The 17,644-nt window shown below is 37.4% G+C and overlaps 1 protein-coding gene across 1 annotated transcript in view; it reads right to left on the bottom strand.

Annotated features, from left to right (window-relative positions):
- The window catches only part of dnah9l (dynein, axonemal, heavy polypeptide 9 like), a 61,590-nt gene that overhangs the window by 41,528 nt on the left and 2,418 nt on the right, over positions 1-17,644 (bottom strand). Inside the window, exons 4-25 of the mRNA XM_036569950.1 lie at positions 17,130-17,229; positions 16,808-17,019; positions 15,449-15,691; positions 14,247-14,414; positions 13,879-13,995; positions 13,443-13,580; positions 13,021-13,145; positions 11,584-11,779; positions 10,191-10,295; positions 9,915-10,087; positions 8,455-8,677; positions 7,634-7,963; positions 6,396-6,650; positions 6,116-6,285; positions 5,784-6,006; positions 4,404-4,520; positions 3,286-3,372; positions 2,933-3,091; positions 2,647-2,730; positions 2,263-2,421; positions 1,084-1,206; positions 868-990 (exon numbers count right to left, since the gene is read on the bottom strand). Of these exons, the coding sequence (XP_036425843.1) occupies positions 868-990; positions 1,084-1,206; positions 2,263-2,421; positions 2,647-2,730; positions 2,933-3,091; positions 3,286-3,372; positions 4,404-4,520; positions 5,784-6,006; positions 6,116-6,285; positions 6,396-6,650; positions 7,634-7,963; positions 8,455-8,677; positions 9,915-10,087; positions 10,191-10,295; positions 11,584-11,779; positions 13,021-13,145; positions 13,443-13,580; positions 13,879-13,995; positions 14,247-14,414; positions 15,449-15,691; positions 16,808-17,019; positions 17,130-17,229 (3,630 nt within the window). The remainder of the gene's footprint in view (positions 1-867; positions 991-1,083; positions 1,207-2,262; positions 2,422-2,646; positions 2,731-2,932; positions 3,092-3,285; positions 3,373-4,403; positions 4,521-5,783; positions 6,007-6,115; positions 6,286-6,395; positions 6,651-7,633; positions 7,964-8,454; positions 8,678-9,914; positions 10,088-10,190; positions 10,296-11,583; positions 11,780-13,020; positions 13,146-13,442; positions 13,581-13,878; positions 13,996-14,246; positions 14,415-15,448; positions 15,692-16,807; positions 17,020-17,129; positions 17,230-17,644) is intronic.

Raw genomic sequence — 17,644 nt, 5'->3', positions numbered from 1 at the left:
CATTTTCTTTGCCCAGAACAATGAACAGAGTGGTAGAAGAATATCAATATTTCAAAAGTGGTAATTAACTCCTGAGGCAGATCACTTGACCAAAAAAAAACCAAGCATGTAAATAGATAATTACAATATATTAATTTTCATTTTATACACTTTTTGTTCACATAACTGCACTGAAATATTGGTTAAAAACTTTGTAAGTACACGTGCTATAAATGCATTGGAAAAGAGAGGAATGTTATTACCTTTACCAAAACAGAGCACACACAGAAATATCTGTTTAAAAAAAAACTACTGGCTATCTGTGCCATTAGGAATGTATTTTAAAGTTGTCTTATTACTTTTTTTTTAAATTCTTAATGATGTGATGATTCCATACTTTACAGACTCTCTGTTCACATTCTAAATTTGTTTGATTTGTATATGTTAAGATACAGATAGACAAATACATAAAAACAGAGGAGAGACAGCTTTCTGTTTTTTAGCACAACATAGGATTTCACTGCTGCCAACTATCAGGTAATCAACACCTGTATGCATATAAATAAATAAACATGAGAAACTGGTATTTTTCCTATTTCTATGCAATTTCTTTTTAATTGTTAGTTTTCATTTATTTATTTTACTGTTTTATGCTAATATCTCCTTTTTTCACTATAACTTTGCTTTATCTACAATACATTGATTTATATAAACCACCTTTGTGACGCAATCCTTCTAAAGCACTTTGAGCTGCATCATTGTATGAAAGATGCTACATGAATAAAGATTATCATTATTATTACAAGATAGCTTCAGTGGTCAGATGATAAACTAAGAGAGACTGTACTGTACCTGTCTGGGGTGGATGTTTAATAATCATAGTCCCACCTGGTTGTCCTCCAGTGTCTCAATTAGATTCTCGTCAGCTTTGAGGAGAGGGGTTCCAGTGCTAGAATGAGTCTCATATGAGAGAGACATCACAGACCATGTCTGCTTGATCTCACCAAGAATCTACAAACATACCCATACATACATAGGTAAAGATATATATTACTGCACTACTGTGAAAAGAAAAGCAGTCATCCCCTTTTGTCTCATCTGTACCTTCTCAATGGCCATCTCCTTCACTGCTTTATCCACAATATTCTTCACCTCTTCCTCCACACGGTGGAGCTGCAGCTCCAGCAAATCACCCAGAGTGGTGTTCTCATCCATCATAAAACTCACCTACAGACCGAGAGAAAAATGAAGAGAATAAAAACCAGAGGGAGTCTTCTGAGATATGTATTAATCTGCAAAAACAATGTTATGAAATTACTGAGAATATATGGAAGACACATGTAAATACGACAACCAGTGTTTTTACATATATTCTTAATGAATTTATAACAGACTGTTTTTGTAGCTTAATACATATCAGAGAAGAAAGACCAGAGGGAGTCTTCTGAAATATGTATTAAGCTGCAAAAACAGATTACAATTGATTTTAGTACATAGAACATGAAGCTTATGCTTCAATTCTTGAAACAAATATAAATAGTGAAGCTAATGTCTAGGTATAAAAAAAAAACATTAATGTTAAAAAAAGTTTAGTATACTAAAAAGTACCCAACAGCCAGGTCTCAACATATGTGGGAAAGGCATCCCAGTAGAGTTGAGCAATATAAATATAATTTTGTGATACTTTAACACATTTCATGCATTACACAACTTAAAAATGAAACTTCAAAACTATGTATACAACTATGTATACAATGATTTTTTCAACATTTCACACTACCCTAACAGTGCTCTAGCGCACTGTCCTAATTCCAATTAAAGAAATAATTACGCTCACTTGTTACAAACCACGTAGCTGGTCACTGCTCTTTAAGTACTGACAATATCCACTACATGTTCAGAAATGTGTATTGTGACGTAATGTGACGTAATTTAGCACAATAATGATACATTTTGTCAAACTGCCCATTCTTGCGTCCCAGGTGGCTCCTCATGAAGCAGCATACAAGAGTACTAAGAATATGCAAAGCTGAATCAAGGCAAAAGCATGTCTAATTTGAAGAATCTAACTACATAAGACAGTCCTGAATTGTTTAATACTTTTTAGTCACTGCATAACTCTATGTGTGCTAATTCAAAACTTTATTCCATTATTAATATGAAATGTGTAAAAAGAGTAAAATACTAAAAAATAAGAAAAAGAATTTTACTCTATAAAGCTATGGCTCTGTGTTGATGTAATGTTAGGGCTTGGTGTGGTTATGTTAAGGGCAGATACATTACCCCGGTTGTGAGCATAAGCTGCTGCCAGTGTCGCTCTCGGACCGCCAAGTTCTGCAGTTCATTAACAGCTCTCAGTGATGTCAGCAAGTTTTTCACAGTAGACTCCAGGCCACTGTAGACATCCCACACACGCACCTCTTTATCTAGGGTCTTCATCTCCTGCACACACAAGTTTCACTCGACTTCATTCAAAGAATCTCTTTATCTGGAAACTTCAACATATACTTAAGCTTTTTGTCTTTCAAGATAATTTTTACTTTGAGTATGATGTCCAGCAAGTTGTTGAGCCCTCTGACAAGAAAATATATATTTAAACATATTTGTTATATCTGAATGACAATAATTGATGTTTCAATGTACAGAAGTTAAACTTGTGACCTGCACCTTAGCAAACCTCCTGAGCTCCATGTCCATCTGCTCCACATTTATCTCCTTCCACGGTGTCTTGGTCCAGTCTGAGATGCTGGACTATATTTTCCAGCATGCCCACAGAACGAGATTCGAAGGTTAAGTCAACTCTGACTATTACAAAACACTGTCAAAATGCACAGAACAATAATATTCTGATATTTTTCCATTGTAGATTAATTGCTTTGCAGGAGAGTCATGTAAGGCGTAAAGGCGGCCTTTAATCTGACATCTAAAAGAGGTAAGGAATGTTGGTTATTACCTTAACAAACATGACCATATCCCAGACTGCTTTGAGTAAGATGAGGTCAGAGCGACACTGGCGGAGTTGCTTGTAGTCAGGGAAACTGACCTCAAACAGATTTGCGGTTTCCTGCAGCTTATGCATTTCATTCTCCAGATGAGCTACTGTGCGGTTGGTCTGCACACACACACACACAGATATACACATATGAAATACTCCCACCATCCATTTATAGCTGCCAACTAAGTTTTTGTCCACCATGTTGCGAAATGGTGCTACTGAGCGAAAAATGGTCACAGGAACTTGTGTATTACATCCATATACAACGCACTTCTACACTGCAAATACAAGTATACACAGCAAGAAATCACCTTGTCAATGAGCTTGTATGGTTCATCTATGTTGATGCGGAAGATGGGCTCCAAACGAAACTGCTCCCGGAATTCATGCTGTTTAACCTACAGACAGAGTTTATTAAATACATAGGCATATTTAGTGGCATGTTCATTTGGCCTTTAGAATCATGAATTTGATTTTACAAGATGCTGGACGTGTTGGACACTTGGTGCAAAAAGCTGTTGCCCAAGCACTTTCCATCTCATCCCTAAGATGTCTGAACTCATCCCTAAGATGCTTGAAGTGTGTGTTCATGCTTCGGCAACTATTTAATAATGATACAGGTTTTATGACATGGCGTACTGCCATTCTGCAGTGTCCACCTGACTGGGGATAAAATGTAGCCACGAATGGATAAATTTGGTCAGCAATTAATGTTCAGATACTCTGTGCCATTAAGACATTCTGTGACAAGAAAACACACCATCACACTGCAACCACTGGCCAGTGTTGTTCACACCAAAGATGATTCTACAGACTCATGTTGCTTGCTTCAGATTCTAATCCTTAAATCAGTGTGATGTGAACAGTGTGATGTGACCCTAACTTTGTCCAATCTTGCAATGTTTTTTTTCACTACTCAACAGTCCAATTGTCATACTCCATAGCCCAATCGAAACAAAGTCTGATAAGTGACGCATTCTGGGATGCATTCTCCACTGAGAACTGTGAATCACTAATAACTGGTAGTTTTTTTACGTTTTGCACCATTTCGGCCCCTTTGGAGCTGGCATGTGTAGCCCCAACAATTATAGGTTACTTCTTATGTCTACTCTAATGCTCAACTAAACACTAAGTGATGCTAGTAAAACTGGTCTGCCTGATTTATACCACACACCACAGATACATTACGTATGACCAGCTGGAACATCCAAGTTATATGAAAGTAGGCGATGTATCTAATAAACTCATTGGACATTCAAGTTACTGTTACTGGGATAGAAAGGCAGCTTACACTTGGACCAAAAAGAATTTTCAATGCAAGATTATAACTGATTGTGTGATTTAGATCATAAATAGGCAGAACTACAAATTAACACTAATTAAATTACAAAAGGAATAGCAAATGACTACAATTAAACCCCTCCCTCACCTCAAAACGGACACACTTCCTGCGGATAACAGCAACCTCGTTGGACTGCAAAGGAGCGACCTCATGTTTTACAGTGAAGGCCACTTTCTTCAGATTCTTCCATTTTTCGGGCAGTTCCTAAAAACAGACCATAGACGAATGTAGTTAGGGCAGGGGTGGCTAATGTCTGACCTGGAGAGCCAGAGTTCAGCACAGCTCAATGATACCATATATGAAAATCAGGAAAATCAACAAACTGTGCTGAACTCCAGACCTTAAGTGTGTGCGTTCCAGAGAGGATGCTAATTAAGGATGCTAATCCTTAATTAGGATGCTAAAGGATGCTAATTAATTAAAAAAACATTTGGATTGTTGAAATTTAAATGTGAAAAAAACATCCTTTTTAATATTATTTTTAATTCTGTCAATATGAATGCATTAATAAACTTTATTTATTAACAGCACAATTTTTTAATGCCGTTTTTGCATGTTCCAAGTTTGACCTTTCAAACCTACTGCAGTAATGCAGTAAAGGCTAAATCCCAGCTGCTCAGGCGCTGTTGCCATGGCTCTGTGATTGTAGCCCACTTGTTCAAATACAGCTTGTAAATGTGAAGTTCCATTGTTGACTCTCTTGATACAAGGGAGAAAGGGGGGAGGGGGAAATTGGTTTATCACCAAAGTACACCAAGTCTCATTTACATTTAAACAATCATTTACAAGCAAAATATACCATTGATGCAACAATAGCAGTAACTCAGCAGACTATGCTGGACAGTGCTCACAAGAGACCTCTGAAAAAAAAATGAGCAGCAAACTAACAAAAGCAATAGAAAATTGGAAAGCTACTTATGAGCTGTATGAACGAGAGCAAGAGCAAGGAGCTAATGGCAAAGTACCATAAATATAATACTGTATAAATATGTATAATGTGGTTAAGTGATAAATATTGGAAACTGTGTTCACCACATGGAAATTATGTAATTTTTATGTTCAGTTTTCTGTGAACCCTGCTTTGACATGATGAAAATTTCAGAATTATTTAAAGTAATAAGTAAATTCTTCTATGACAAAATGAACTCCTTTTGGGTCAAATTTGAGCAAACAACACAGACGTGCCTGAACATGATTAACTACACAAAATAAAGTTATTAATCATGTTTAATAGCTTTAATCTTTTGACAGTGTTATTTTTTCCCCTTACTATTTTTGCATTTGGCTTGCACAATGGGGCTAATGCCTAGAAGTCAGTAAAGCTTTGAGGCAGTATCTATTTAGATAAGACCTACACAAATAAAATAGAAAAAAAACTAATTTTTCAGTGTAGTGTTTGGTGTTGGACATAGTGTGTACTACAGTTGATTCACGTGTGTTTGTGTATGTGTACGTGTGTGTGTGCACCTCTAGCTGGGAGTAGACAAGTTCTGGTAGCTGTAGGCCATAGATCTTCAACAGATCTGCAGTAGATTTGAGTGGTTTGAACTGCTGCTCAGTGTTCTGCTGCCTGTCTCTGATTGCCATGAGGTGGCCCATTATGTCCACCAGTCCAGCATAGTCTCCATCCTGCACACTCTTTCCCAAACCATGTTCAGCATTCTCAATGAAGCTCGCCATGTCATGCACACTGAGGAGGGCAAAGAGATAAATATAAAGAGAAGGAAAAAAACTAAGGAGGCATTTTTGGCTATAAACTTGGGAAAATTAACCATGAGTAGTGGTTATCAGTATGTCACCTATCATTGACGTGGTTGAGCAAATACTCTTTGAACATCCAGCTCCATTTCTTGATGGCAGTCATGAGAGAGATTTTGAAAGGTTTGATGTCCACTTGACACCAGCCGCAGAAAACTCTCTTTTCCTCCAGAACCTGCACCTTCTCATACAGACTCTCAAACTCATTGATCTACGCCCACACACACACATAAACATACATAGCAAAAGATAAGAACAAAGTATTTCAAATCAGAAATATGTTGGAGATTGTTATATGTTGTGAGAACAATGTTTCCTCACTTGTTCTTTGAAGTTGTCTAGTTTGGGTGGGTTCTTGGCCAGCTCATAATCAGCATAAAGCTCTGCCTCTTCCATTGAAAGGGCGTGTCCATAGAGCAAGAACTGTCTCATGAACTCCATCCTGTCTCCGGACCAAAGGTAGCAATAGGAGCTGAAGGAGTTCTGGAACTCTCTGACCTTGGCGATGGCCCCACGTGCACGGCAACGAATCAGCTGAGCCAACTCAGATAACTCCAGCACTTGGTCTATATCCACCTGCAGTTCCAAATTTTTTGATGCGTGTTTTTTGCTTGTAAAAATACCATATAGCATTAGAGTAAACGGAAATAAACAGAATCACAGTGAAAAAGTAACAAGAATTTTTAAGAAATTGTTAGTTGTAAAAAAGTAGTTTCAGATGTCTCCTTAAGACTCCCAGCCATCACCTGGACCTTTTAAATTTCATCAGCAGCACACGTGATTAGCCAAACAAGGTACTGGATAAAGCTGGAAAACTACAAATAATAATGGGCTTCCGCATACTGAGATTTAGGAACAGTTAAACAAACACATTGAATAACATAAAATAACTACTTACTTTATTAACATTATCTGTATTTATTTTGAGATTAGTGTTTTTTTTTGGCAAATAAATGCTTGTTGCCCAGATCAATATAAAACCTACATTAACACTAGGGCTGACTCCAGATTCTGGAATAAGTGAATACTAATTTGGTGGTGAGAGATTAAGAAAAGCTTCAAAAAAGATACTGGCTGACCAATAACTTTGGCAACAGCTTTTAACATCTAATAATATTTGGTTTTATCAGTATTGATGAAAATATTGCAAATCACACAGAAACAATTAGCGACTTTTTGAGTCACGGCATTGCAAGGATTCAAGCTCACAATCTCTTAACGATATGGCAGAACTTCAAGTAGAGGAATCCAATATGCATCACTCCCTATTTAAATATATTTAAATATACCAGTACAGGCTGAGCTAGAGAGTTTCAACACAAGACACCATCAGCATTTTTAATTTATATTTATACATATTTACATGTTTAACTACAACTATCAAAGCATACAATAAAAATCTAAAACAAATGTAAAAATATGTTAGCTAATATTATTGGTTATCAGAATTTTCAGCGTTTTACAATCATAATCCTATCAGCCACGAAAGTTTTAAATAAAGGTTATTTAAGTAATGTTCTAAGGCACACATGCACACTCACACATACACACACACTTACCTGGTAAGTCTCTGCTTGTTTATATCTGGAAACTCTCTTCATGAATGAAGCCATTCTGAAAATATCTGCCACTATCTTGTCAATGATATCATAGAAATTGTTCTTCTTGGAGAGGTCAAGTGAGGGATCAAAAGTCATGTCAGAGGTCAGGGTCAGCTGGACCTCAAACAGTGGTGCAATGCACAGGGCTGGGTCTGTGTTCTCTACCAGATACTGTAGAGAACAGCGTACAGCGCTGGAGAAGCCTGTTAAGACCATGCGGTCCACATAGTCTGTGTAAGATTCCCAGGATGCAGAGTCGACATCAGCACCCAACAGAACTGCATTATCCTAAGAGAGAGAGAGAAATAGAGAGAGAGAGAGAGAGAGAGAGACAAAGAGAATTGAGTTGGCATTTACTGGTTTTTAAATATGTTCATGCACTTGCACCAAAATGTATGTCATATCAATCGCCTAACTAGCAAGTCTTTATGAGTTCAACTCAGAATGTTAAAAGAGGGAAAACATCACTCTCTTCAGGGCTGTGGACCTACAGGACCTGAATTTGACACCCCTGTCCTAAGACCTGCTATGATCTGTATGTTAGCCTATTCAGGATGCTGCACCGCAATCCACTGCATGACACTACACTGCAATCAAAAAATTCTGTCTTGTTTTGTTTTTTTCAGTCATATAAAGTAATGGACAGTATGAAACATACAAAATCCAGCTCTTTGATTTTCTAGTCAACTCTTGAAGAATACAGAAGTCTGGGCCAGTTTGAACACGCGTGAATCAAACACTCTTGTGCACCTTAACAGGTTGTGTTTGCTGGAGTTTACCTGTACAAGGGTGTGTATCTTCTCTCCAGTGTGTGTGACTAGCCTGTACTGCCGTTTGAAGCTCTCCTCCACGTCGGCCATGTGAAGCAAATTGCCGCGGCGACTGCTTCTGCGTGTTATGCATGCGGATTGGCTGAAAACTCCCATCAGCCCCTGCAGCTTCTCCAGGTTAGTCTGGCTGTTCTGCACACGTTCTGCCACGCCTTGCACCAGATCACGTGTGCTGCATGCAGAACGAACACACAGCGTAGTGGTGAAATTGCATTTTAAATAAAGATCAATCAATGATCACTTAGGATGTGTATCATATTTTTTATAAAGCAGTTCTAATTTTGCAGTTAGAGACCATCTTTCATTTATTTTTTCATTTATTAAAAAGCAGAAAAACATATATGCCCCCCTTGCCTTTATTACAAATTCTATTCTTTTTGGAAGACTTGCTTTCATTTTTTTAAGTAAAACTGCAGAGATATTTTTCTACATGTTCAGTCTTAGAAGCTGGTTGCATTTTCTGCCTCTCACAGTCCAGGTATTCCCAAACACATATAATGATGTTGAAGTCTGAATACTGCAGTGGCCAGTCCATTGTCCTTAGAACACAAACAGCTTTTTTGTATTTGATTGTATCTGAAGGTGGATCAGATTTTTTGAACTCCAGTTTTGGAAACTGTTTTTTCACTAATTTTCTTTTGACTTTCAGTGGATTACCTTGTATCTAATCCCCTTAGAAATATGAATGAATAATTTAAAGGTTGTTTTGACTGGAAATTAAATAAATGAAGGGTGGTGTGTGACTTTTGAACAATACTGTAGTTCTATTCACTGGCCACGTTGTGAGCTCCACTTACCTTACACGTCCACTGTAAAGGTGTACTATAGACTGCCGTCCATCTAGTGACATGCTTAACAGTCACCATGCACACCATTCATTACTGGTCAGTTTTGACCACCTGCCTAGTGCTGATCACACACCATTTGGGTGGTGGGCCATTCTCAGCACAACAGTGACACTGACATAGTTGTAGCATGGTAGTGTGTGTATAGAGTGTATTAGGCACAGTGGTGTTTCCAGGGTTTTAACACACCTCACTGTGATTACTAGGTTGAGAGTGGACCACAAGCCAATAATAACCAGCCAAGAGTGGCTCTATGATCAAACACTGATAATTAATGAAGGACTAGATAATGACTAACACAAAAGGTGCATCAACAGATGGGCTACAGACTATAACTGTACACTGGCAAAGAAAACCAACAAGGTAGGAGCTTCTAATAATATAGTTAATGAGAGTAATAAGCAGAATAAACATGTGAGAATGAACAGAGATATGCATATAACAACCATTGTTGCACAAAAACATCTGTAAAGTAAAACATCAACATATTTCCTATTATCCATTATCCTATTAACTAAAACAACTAAGAGAAGAGAATGATGGCATAATTGCCAGTGTAAAGACCTTTTGATGTAATCCCACAGGTCCTCATGACTCCACCTCAGTTCCTTCAGGGCAGGGCTTAATTTACGCCTCACTTCATCCATTTCTGCTTCCACCAATCGAAGCTCGACAGCAAGTATAGTGCTGTGGAGCTTATTGTACCACTGAGTGATCTGGGACAGCGTGCTGGTATACTACATTCACACATACACACACACAAACACATACACATGCATAAATGCACACATCACATGTAAACAAAAAACAGAAGAATAGTGAAAGAAAGTGGATGAATACCATGTACAGTGTTTCCTGTTTTGAGTAGAGATTCAGGGCAGCCTTCGGCATGTTATGACTCTTCAGCATCCCAAGATACTTCACCTCCCTCAAAACAGAAGTCAGCTAACATGCACACACACATACACACGCACAATAAACATGGGGGAGAAAGTAGGCAAGCATAGCAAGCATGAGAACAAGGGAAAGAGCACTCCCTAACTATGCAGCTATGCTACTGTAGAATGTGGCCTGGTGTTGTCATGTTCACATAAACATGGACATTTCTAAAAAAAGACCACATATGTTGCTTCAAAATGTGTGCATCCTTCAGCATTAATAAAGTTACCATGCCATGAGCACTAACAAACTCCCATACCCTGACAGACCCTGGCTTTGGAACTTTATGTTGGTAACAATCTGGATGGTCCTTTTCTCCTTTGGCCTGGAGAACATGATGTCCATTATGTTTATAAACAATCTGAAACGTCGACTTATCAGACCGCAATACATCTCCGCTGTGCATCAGTCCATTTCAGAAGACCTTGAGTCCAGTGAATTTGGTAGTGCTTATGGACCCTGTTGACATATGGCTGTGCATAGTACAGTTTTACCATGCATTTGTGGATGCAGTGACAACAGTTTGTCAAAGTATTGTGGTGATATCCATTACAGAAGCATGCCACTTCCTAATGCAGTGCTTTCTCAGGGATCCAAATTTCATAGGCATTCAGTTGTGGTTTTCAGCCTTGCCCTTTATGCATATCTTTTGATTAAATTACACATTGTAGAAATACATAAAATCCTTTTAATCACTTGTTGAGGAACGTTGTTCTTAAATTTATGGATTATTTGCTGACATTTTTGGCAAAGTGATGAGCCTTGATTCATCCTTGATCATAAAGGATTAGGCCTTTCCTATATGCTTCTTTTATACTCAAGCATGGCTGCATCACCTGTTTGAGCTTTTTGAACATTTCATAACATTACTGGCCCAGTGTGAAAGGGCACTGTCTTTTTGAGTGCATCAACTTCAGAATGAGCATATATTTACAAAAAAAACAATGAAGGTGACAAGGTTAAAAAAAATACACTTCAATCGCTGCTTGCTGTTTTTATCTGCATCTCACATACTGTTCCAACTTTTAAGGAATTTAGGTTTCTATTATACATATGGAATTTATTTTTATTCTATTCAGGTACTTACATATTTATATATATATATATATATATATATATATACACATATATATATATATATATATATATATATAGATATGTGTGTGTGTGTGTGTGTGTGTGTGTAGATGTATAGATATATATAATACAAATAGTACATATGTATGACCTCATATCCTGACATTGAATAACATAAACCTGTGTGTGTGTGTGCGTGTGTATATCTAATTCTTACCACAGGACTGAAGTTAACACTGTAGAGTCCACTTTCCTCATCCAATGAGAGAAGTGGTTCATTCATGTGGGCATGGCAAAGCTCATCCAGTCCCACACACCAGTTAGCATACACTTCCTCATCCATCTGATCAAGTACCTCCAAAACACACTCACATGCTCGCAACATCTGCTCTGCTTCTGGAATGTCCAATGGTCTGATGCACACACATAACAGACATTATTACTACATTTTGGTACTTATATATAATACATATTATTATTACATGTAGGTGGCAACATATAAATCAGAGTCACAACTAAACCATATATATCCAAAATGGTAACTTTACAGGAGAAAAAAAAACATTCATTCAACTTTGAATGGAAGCTAACATAAGAAGGTACTTTTGGAGCATTTCTATTGGTGTGTCTAAAAATTGTGGAACAATTTCAGAAAAATGTTCCTCAACATAAAATTGCAAAGACTTTGGATATCCCACCATCTACAGTACATAATATCATCAAAAGATTCAGAGAATCTGGAGAAAGTTCTTCTTGGAAATATTGGACAGTGCATCCCTCAGGCTAAAGACCTCCCAGCTTGTTATTAGCACACAGTTCAAAAGCCAGCATCCATGATGGAATAGGCGAGCATTAGTGCACATGGCATGGGTGTCTTGCACATCTGTGAAGGCACCATTAATGTTGACGAAATATACAGGTTTTGGCAACATATGCTCCCATTCAGACAGTGTCTTTTTCAGGGAAGGCCTTGCATATTTCAGCAAGATAATGCTAAACCACATTCTGCATCCATCACAACAGCATGGCTTCACAGAAGAAGAGTCCGGGCGCTGAACTGGCCTGCCTGCAGTCCAGACATTTCACCATTAGAAAACATTTAGCTTGTCACGAAACGAAAAATCCAGTAAAGAAGACCCAGGACTGTTGAGCAGCTAGAATCCTACATCAGACAAAAACGGGATAACATTCCTCTCCCAAAACTCCAGCAATTGGTCTCCTCAGTTCCCAGACATTTACAGACTTGTTAAAAGACGAAGGGATGCTACACAATGGTAGATGTGGCCCTGTCCCAACTTTTTTGAGATGCATTGCTGCCATCAAATTCTAAACGGGTTAACGTTTTCATGAAATGGTAAAATGTCTTACCTTCAACATCTAAAATGTGTTCTATGTTCTACTGTGAATAAAATATTGTTGATGAGATTTGCAAATCGTTGCATTCTGTTTTTATCTACATTTACCTATGTTTAATTTTTGAATTCAGAAAAAAAGGTATAAGGTTTTGTTCTGACAGCGACAATATAAGACATGTGACATATTATTATATAGGTGCTTACATATATGCAAAATATGTGGTACATGTGTATGGCCCCACATCCTGAGGTTGAATGAAAATAAACCTGTGTGTATGCATGAGAGACAGAGAACCTACATGTGTGTGAGGTGGTTAAGGTTGCTGCGGTTGGTCAGGATTCTCTCTCTGAGCTCTTGAGACCATTTCAGGTTCCCAGCCACAGCTGGCATATTTTTACCCAGGACTGGGCAGCCATTACGCAACTACATAAAAATGACCAAAAGACATCATTCAAACAGTGTGCTGTTCTCTGCAAAATGTTTTAAAGCCTTAAACTCTAAGGTCATACATGTTTGCCCACATTTTGTTTCCTGACTGTCAAAGCTACAGAACTTACATAGATTTCACAGTAGATACCAGTGGCAAACCATGAGTACTAGTGCTATTAATGCTGTAGTTACTGAATAATATGTCTTGAGGTTAATAACTGAATAACAAGTCATGCATATTGCAAGCCTAGCATAGTTCTGCAGTATGCAGACATGTGAACATACACTGACCCTGTTTCTATGAGTGTCCAGTATCTGCTGGCAGATGCTGACCTCCTGCTGGAACATGGCCAGCAAGAGGGAGTAATTCGGGGCAAACAGCTGGTGAACCCTCGGCCTTTCCAATAGAGTACCGAAAACCTGCAAGAGCTACAAACACAGGCAGACATACTGACACATTCAAAATCACTCTACATGTCACCAAAGTCCTTATAAGAAAGTATGACCATTCTGTGACATTCTTTGCAATGCCCCTAGGCAGTAATTAAAGCTTGTGTTTTTTTGTATTTTTTTTTTTTTCAATTGTTCCGGCTACTATGCATGCATGTATCTTTCTTACTGCTTACACCTGTACCAACACGGTGATTGGTTCTTTTTATTGAAGGGCGGGCCCGGCATGTTAAAAATTACAAGCTATCATATTCATAATTCAGCCATCATGTGTTACCTTAAAGGCTGATTCTAAACTGGGAGAGTGTTGGAAAGCAAGATTCAGCACTGTCCCCAGTCGCTGGTCAAAGTCTTGGTTCTGCTCCACGAAACGATTATAATCACGCACAAATTCCTACAGCACACATCACAAAAAGGCACAATTAAGTAAAGTTTGCCAGTTTTATCACATACAAGTACAACTAACCCTAACTGTTAAGAATAACACCAGACGCTAGCTCCACAGTAGACTGCACAAGGCAAAATACCTTTCACACACAAAATGCCAAAAATGTTTACCAGAAAATCAACTCTATTCCTTTGGCAGTCTAAATCTCTTTGTGGGTACTGCAAGTAGTGTGTGTGTGTGTGTGTGCTCTCTAAAACCTCTTTGCTGTAGTCCAGTGGGTCATATTTGCTTTCTCTAAGGATTCTCCAGCTGTCATGGAACTCATCATTCATGCTGTAGATCATCTCACTGAGAATCTTTCCTCTGGAGCCACCCAGCTCTACACGTTCCAACTTTAGGAAGTCCAGGGCTGACACAAACAGCTCCTAACACACACAAACAAACACACACACATGAGGGCATTCAGTCATGTACATACAGAGTGCATATTCCCTGTATTACACACTTTGTGGATTTTCTAAATGAAAATAAGTTAGCACTTTTGAATTTTAGTGCATAATTTCTAGTTTTTGAGTTTAACATATTGGAAAAAAATAAAGTATAAAACATAAAATGTGCCATAACTTTTGCACAGGCCATATTTTTTTTAATATGTCCAGCAAATAAACAGTAACTGTGCATTAAAAAGTGCAAAGGTTGTTTCTGTAGAGGATGTGTACCTCATTATTTATTATTTACACCTACAGCCTAAATATCCTTATTTAAAAGGAAAAAAATATTTTTTTCAAAATTTCTCCATAAGTAAGTCTTTAAGATGTGAATAAAACCCTTCAAAGAAGCCTTAGGAAAACTCTGTTGTCTAAAGCATTTAAAGCCACAAAAGCTACATCACAGGACGTTATTACATGAAATGGTTATGAATGTGCTGCCTGATGCTTAAGACATGGTTTTATGATAGTTTTGAGATAAAGGTTTGGCCTAAAATGCACTTTTAAAAATCCATTTATGGTCAGATAAATACACAGGACACTGTGGTACAAATTAATCTCCAAAAAACTTCTTTAAAATTTACCACAGTTTTTCCACTATCAATATTACATATAAGAACTCATAAAACATGCACAGGTTTACTGGTTGTATTGGATAATAAATAAAATGGCTATATATATATATATATATATATATATACCGCAAAGAATTTACAGTCAATGTCAGTTTCTTTTTAAGTAAGATCTGTCCATTTTACTGTGTGTCGGCACTGTGTATTTTATGTGTAATTACTGTGCCATACTGTTTTTTTTTAGTGTTTGCTGTGTTATTTTAGCTTTTCATTTTACTGAATGGAATCTTCTATCACTGTTCCTGTTTTCTTTATTTATTTTTAATCGCATTTTTGGTTTTAAATGCATTATCAACAAACCTAACTTCATATACACACACATGAATAGTTTAATCACACCTCAATCATGAGCAGTCTCTCCATGATACGGTCAATGCGCTGAAAGACAAGAGAGGAGGGGAAGTCCCAGGGAGTGACTGCCCTTCCCAGCCGGCTATAGGGCCCCTCGGGGCTCAGCCTGTCTCTGTACTGCTGGAAAGTACGCTTAAACACCTGAAACACCTGAACTGCTCTCTGCACCCGCTCTACCCCCTCCTCTAACTCCATCTTAAACAGTTCTTCTGGGATAAGGTACATCATTGCCTGTGGAAAACAATGAAACACATACATACAACAAAATGAGAGAACTATGAACAGATATGCACAACCCTTATACAGCACCAGTCAAAAGTCCTCTGATTGAACGTACACTTTTCATAACCTTAACCAATCTTTAAATCAAACTCAATCCCTTTAATCTCTTTTTAACAGAGGAAAAATAATACCATTTCTAGAACACAATAAAATACACAAACTCAAATACAGCATGGTCAGTTTTTGACTACAGGACCATTGTTGACTGGATATTTTGGTGTGTGGACTGTTCTGAATTAATATACATAATGGATATTTTTCTTATAATTTAATACCTATAACAGCAACAAATAAGAAACACTCAGACATTTTACAACTTTAAAACTGTGATCTGAAGACTTATACTTAAATGCTTGGAATTAGTTTCTAAGGCAAATATAAATAGTGAGGTTGATGCCAATGAATGCATTTATTTCCAAAACTACATTTAGTGGCTGTGTGTCTGATTTTATTTTTTTTTCAAAGATATTCGATTTGTTTAAGACTCTTTTGGTCACTACATTCCATATGTGTAATTTCAAAGTTATGATGTATTCACTATCAAACTAAAATGTGAAAAACAGTAATGTAAAGAAATTCTTTATAGGTAAGTGTGTCAGAACATTTTATAAAGTGCATAACTTTAATATAGTCATATACAAAGTTTGGTCACCCCTAGACAAACTACATGTTTTGTTAATTTTGTTAACAAAATGTACAGAGAACACACTTGTGCACATTTTAATGCAAAATTACCAAAATTTGCTGGATTGAACATATTGGAGAGAAAAAATAATAAGAAATAAAACAAAATGAGGCTTGTGCAAAAGTTAGGGTACATTTTATTTTATGACAAATAAACAGAAATTGTACACTCAAATTTGAATAAAATTCCATATTGAAGTTTGTTCCCTGTAGAAGATGTGTTAACTTATTTTCAATTAGAAAATCAACAAAATATGTAATTCGACTGGGGGTATTCAAACCTTTGCACACAACTGCACCATAAAATTTCTCTTTTAAGGCAAATGCACAGTACAACAACCATAAACAAACTCTCTCTCCTCTCCTCAGATATACACACACCTTGTCAATGAGTAGGTTGCAGAACTCAGTGAGAAGTGTGACAATGCGCGGTGGGGAGCAGTAGAAATGGGAGTGTGTCCAGATGAGAGCAAGCATGTGAAAGAGAGCCGGAAAGAGCAGCTCCAGGTCAATGAAGCTCCGCTCTTCAAATGCCACAATGAGCTTACGCAATGGCTTTAGATGCAGATCTATATCCTCCGCCTGCACCACCGCTAAAGCACACACAGAGAGTCCAGTTTATCTCTCAATACAAAATCATCCATTCAAATCCAACAATCAAACCTTTGCGAATATGTTCACATGAGAATATGCTGATATTTACCTTGGTTGACTTTTTGTATTATGTCATCGAAGGAGGCATAATAGCTGCTGTTAATCCTTTGTAGAATTTCAAGGACCTGGTCAACTTTGGGATTCTGCAGCTGCATACAGACACACACAAACACATACACACACATCATTTTGACAAAAAAGTCGCTTAAACTGTCAGTCAGAAAAATGAAACTCTGTCTATAAAACTATATACAATCGTACATGCGTATACGTAAGTACATAGTACTGTGCAAAAGTGTGAGACCACTCAAACTATTTATCTTTCAGCAGATATTTCTGAGGAAATTAAATAAATAAGATAATCTACTTTCATAAGATGATGCAAAGTCACAGGAAAATAAAAGAAAAACACTGGAGTTCAAGAGATTTTAAAAAATATTGAGAAAATGAGACTAACAACAGTGCAAGAGCTGGTAGACCACTTAACCATCACCATCAACCAAACAGTAAATAAAGCTTTCATCTTTGACGGATGTGAGACAATATAGCTCTACTCTTGCTTCA

This window comes from Colossoma macropomum, unplaced genomic scaffold (assembly GCF_904425465.1).
Source record: "Colossoma macropomum unplaced genomic scaffold, Colossoma_macropomum, whole genome shotgun sequence".
Lineage (NCBI taxonomy): Eukaryota > Metazoa > Chordata > Actinopteri > Characiformes > Serrasalmidae > Colossoma > Colossoma macropomum.
Note: the sequence above shows the minus strand (reverse complement) of the source record. Positions and strands in the feature narration are given on the sequence as shown.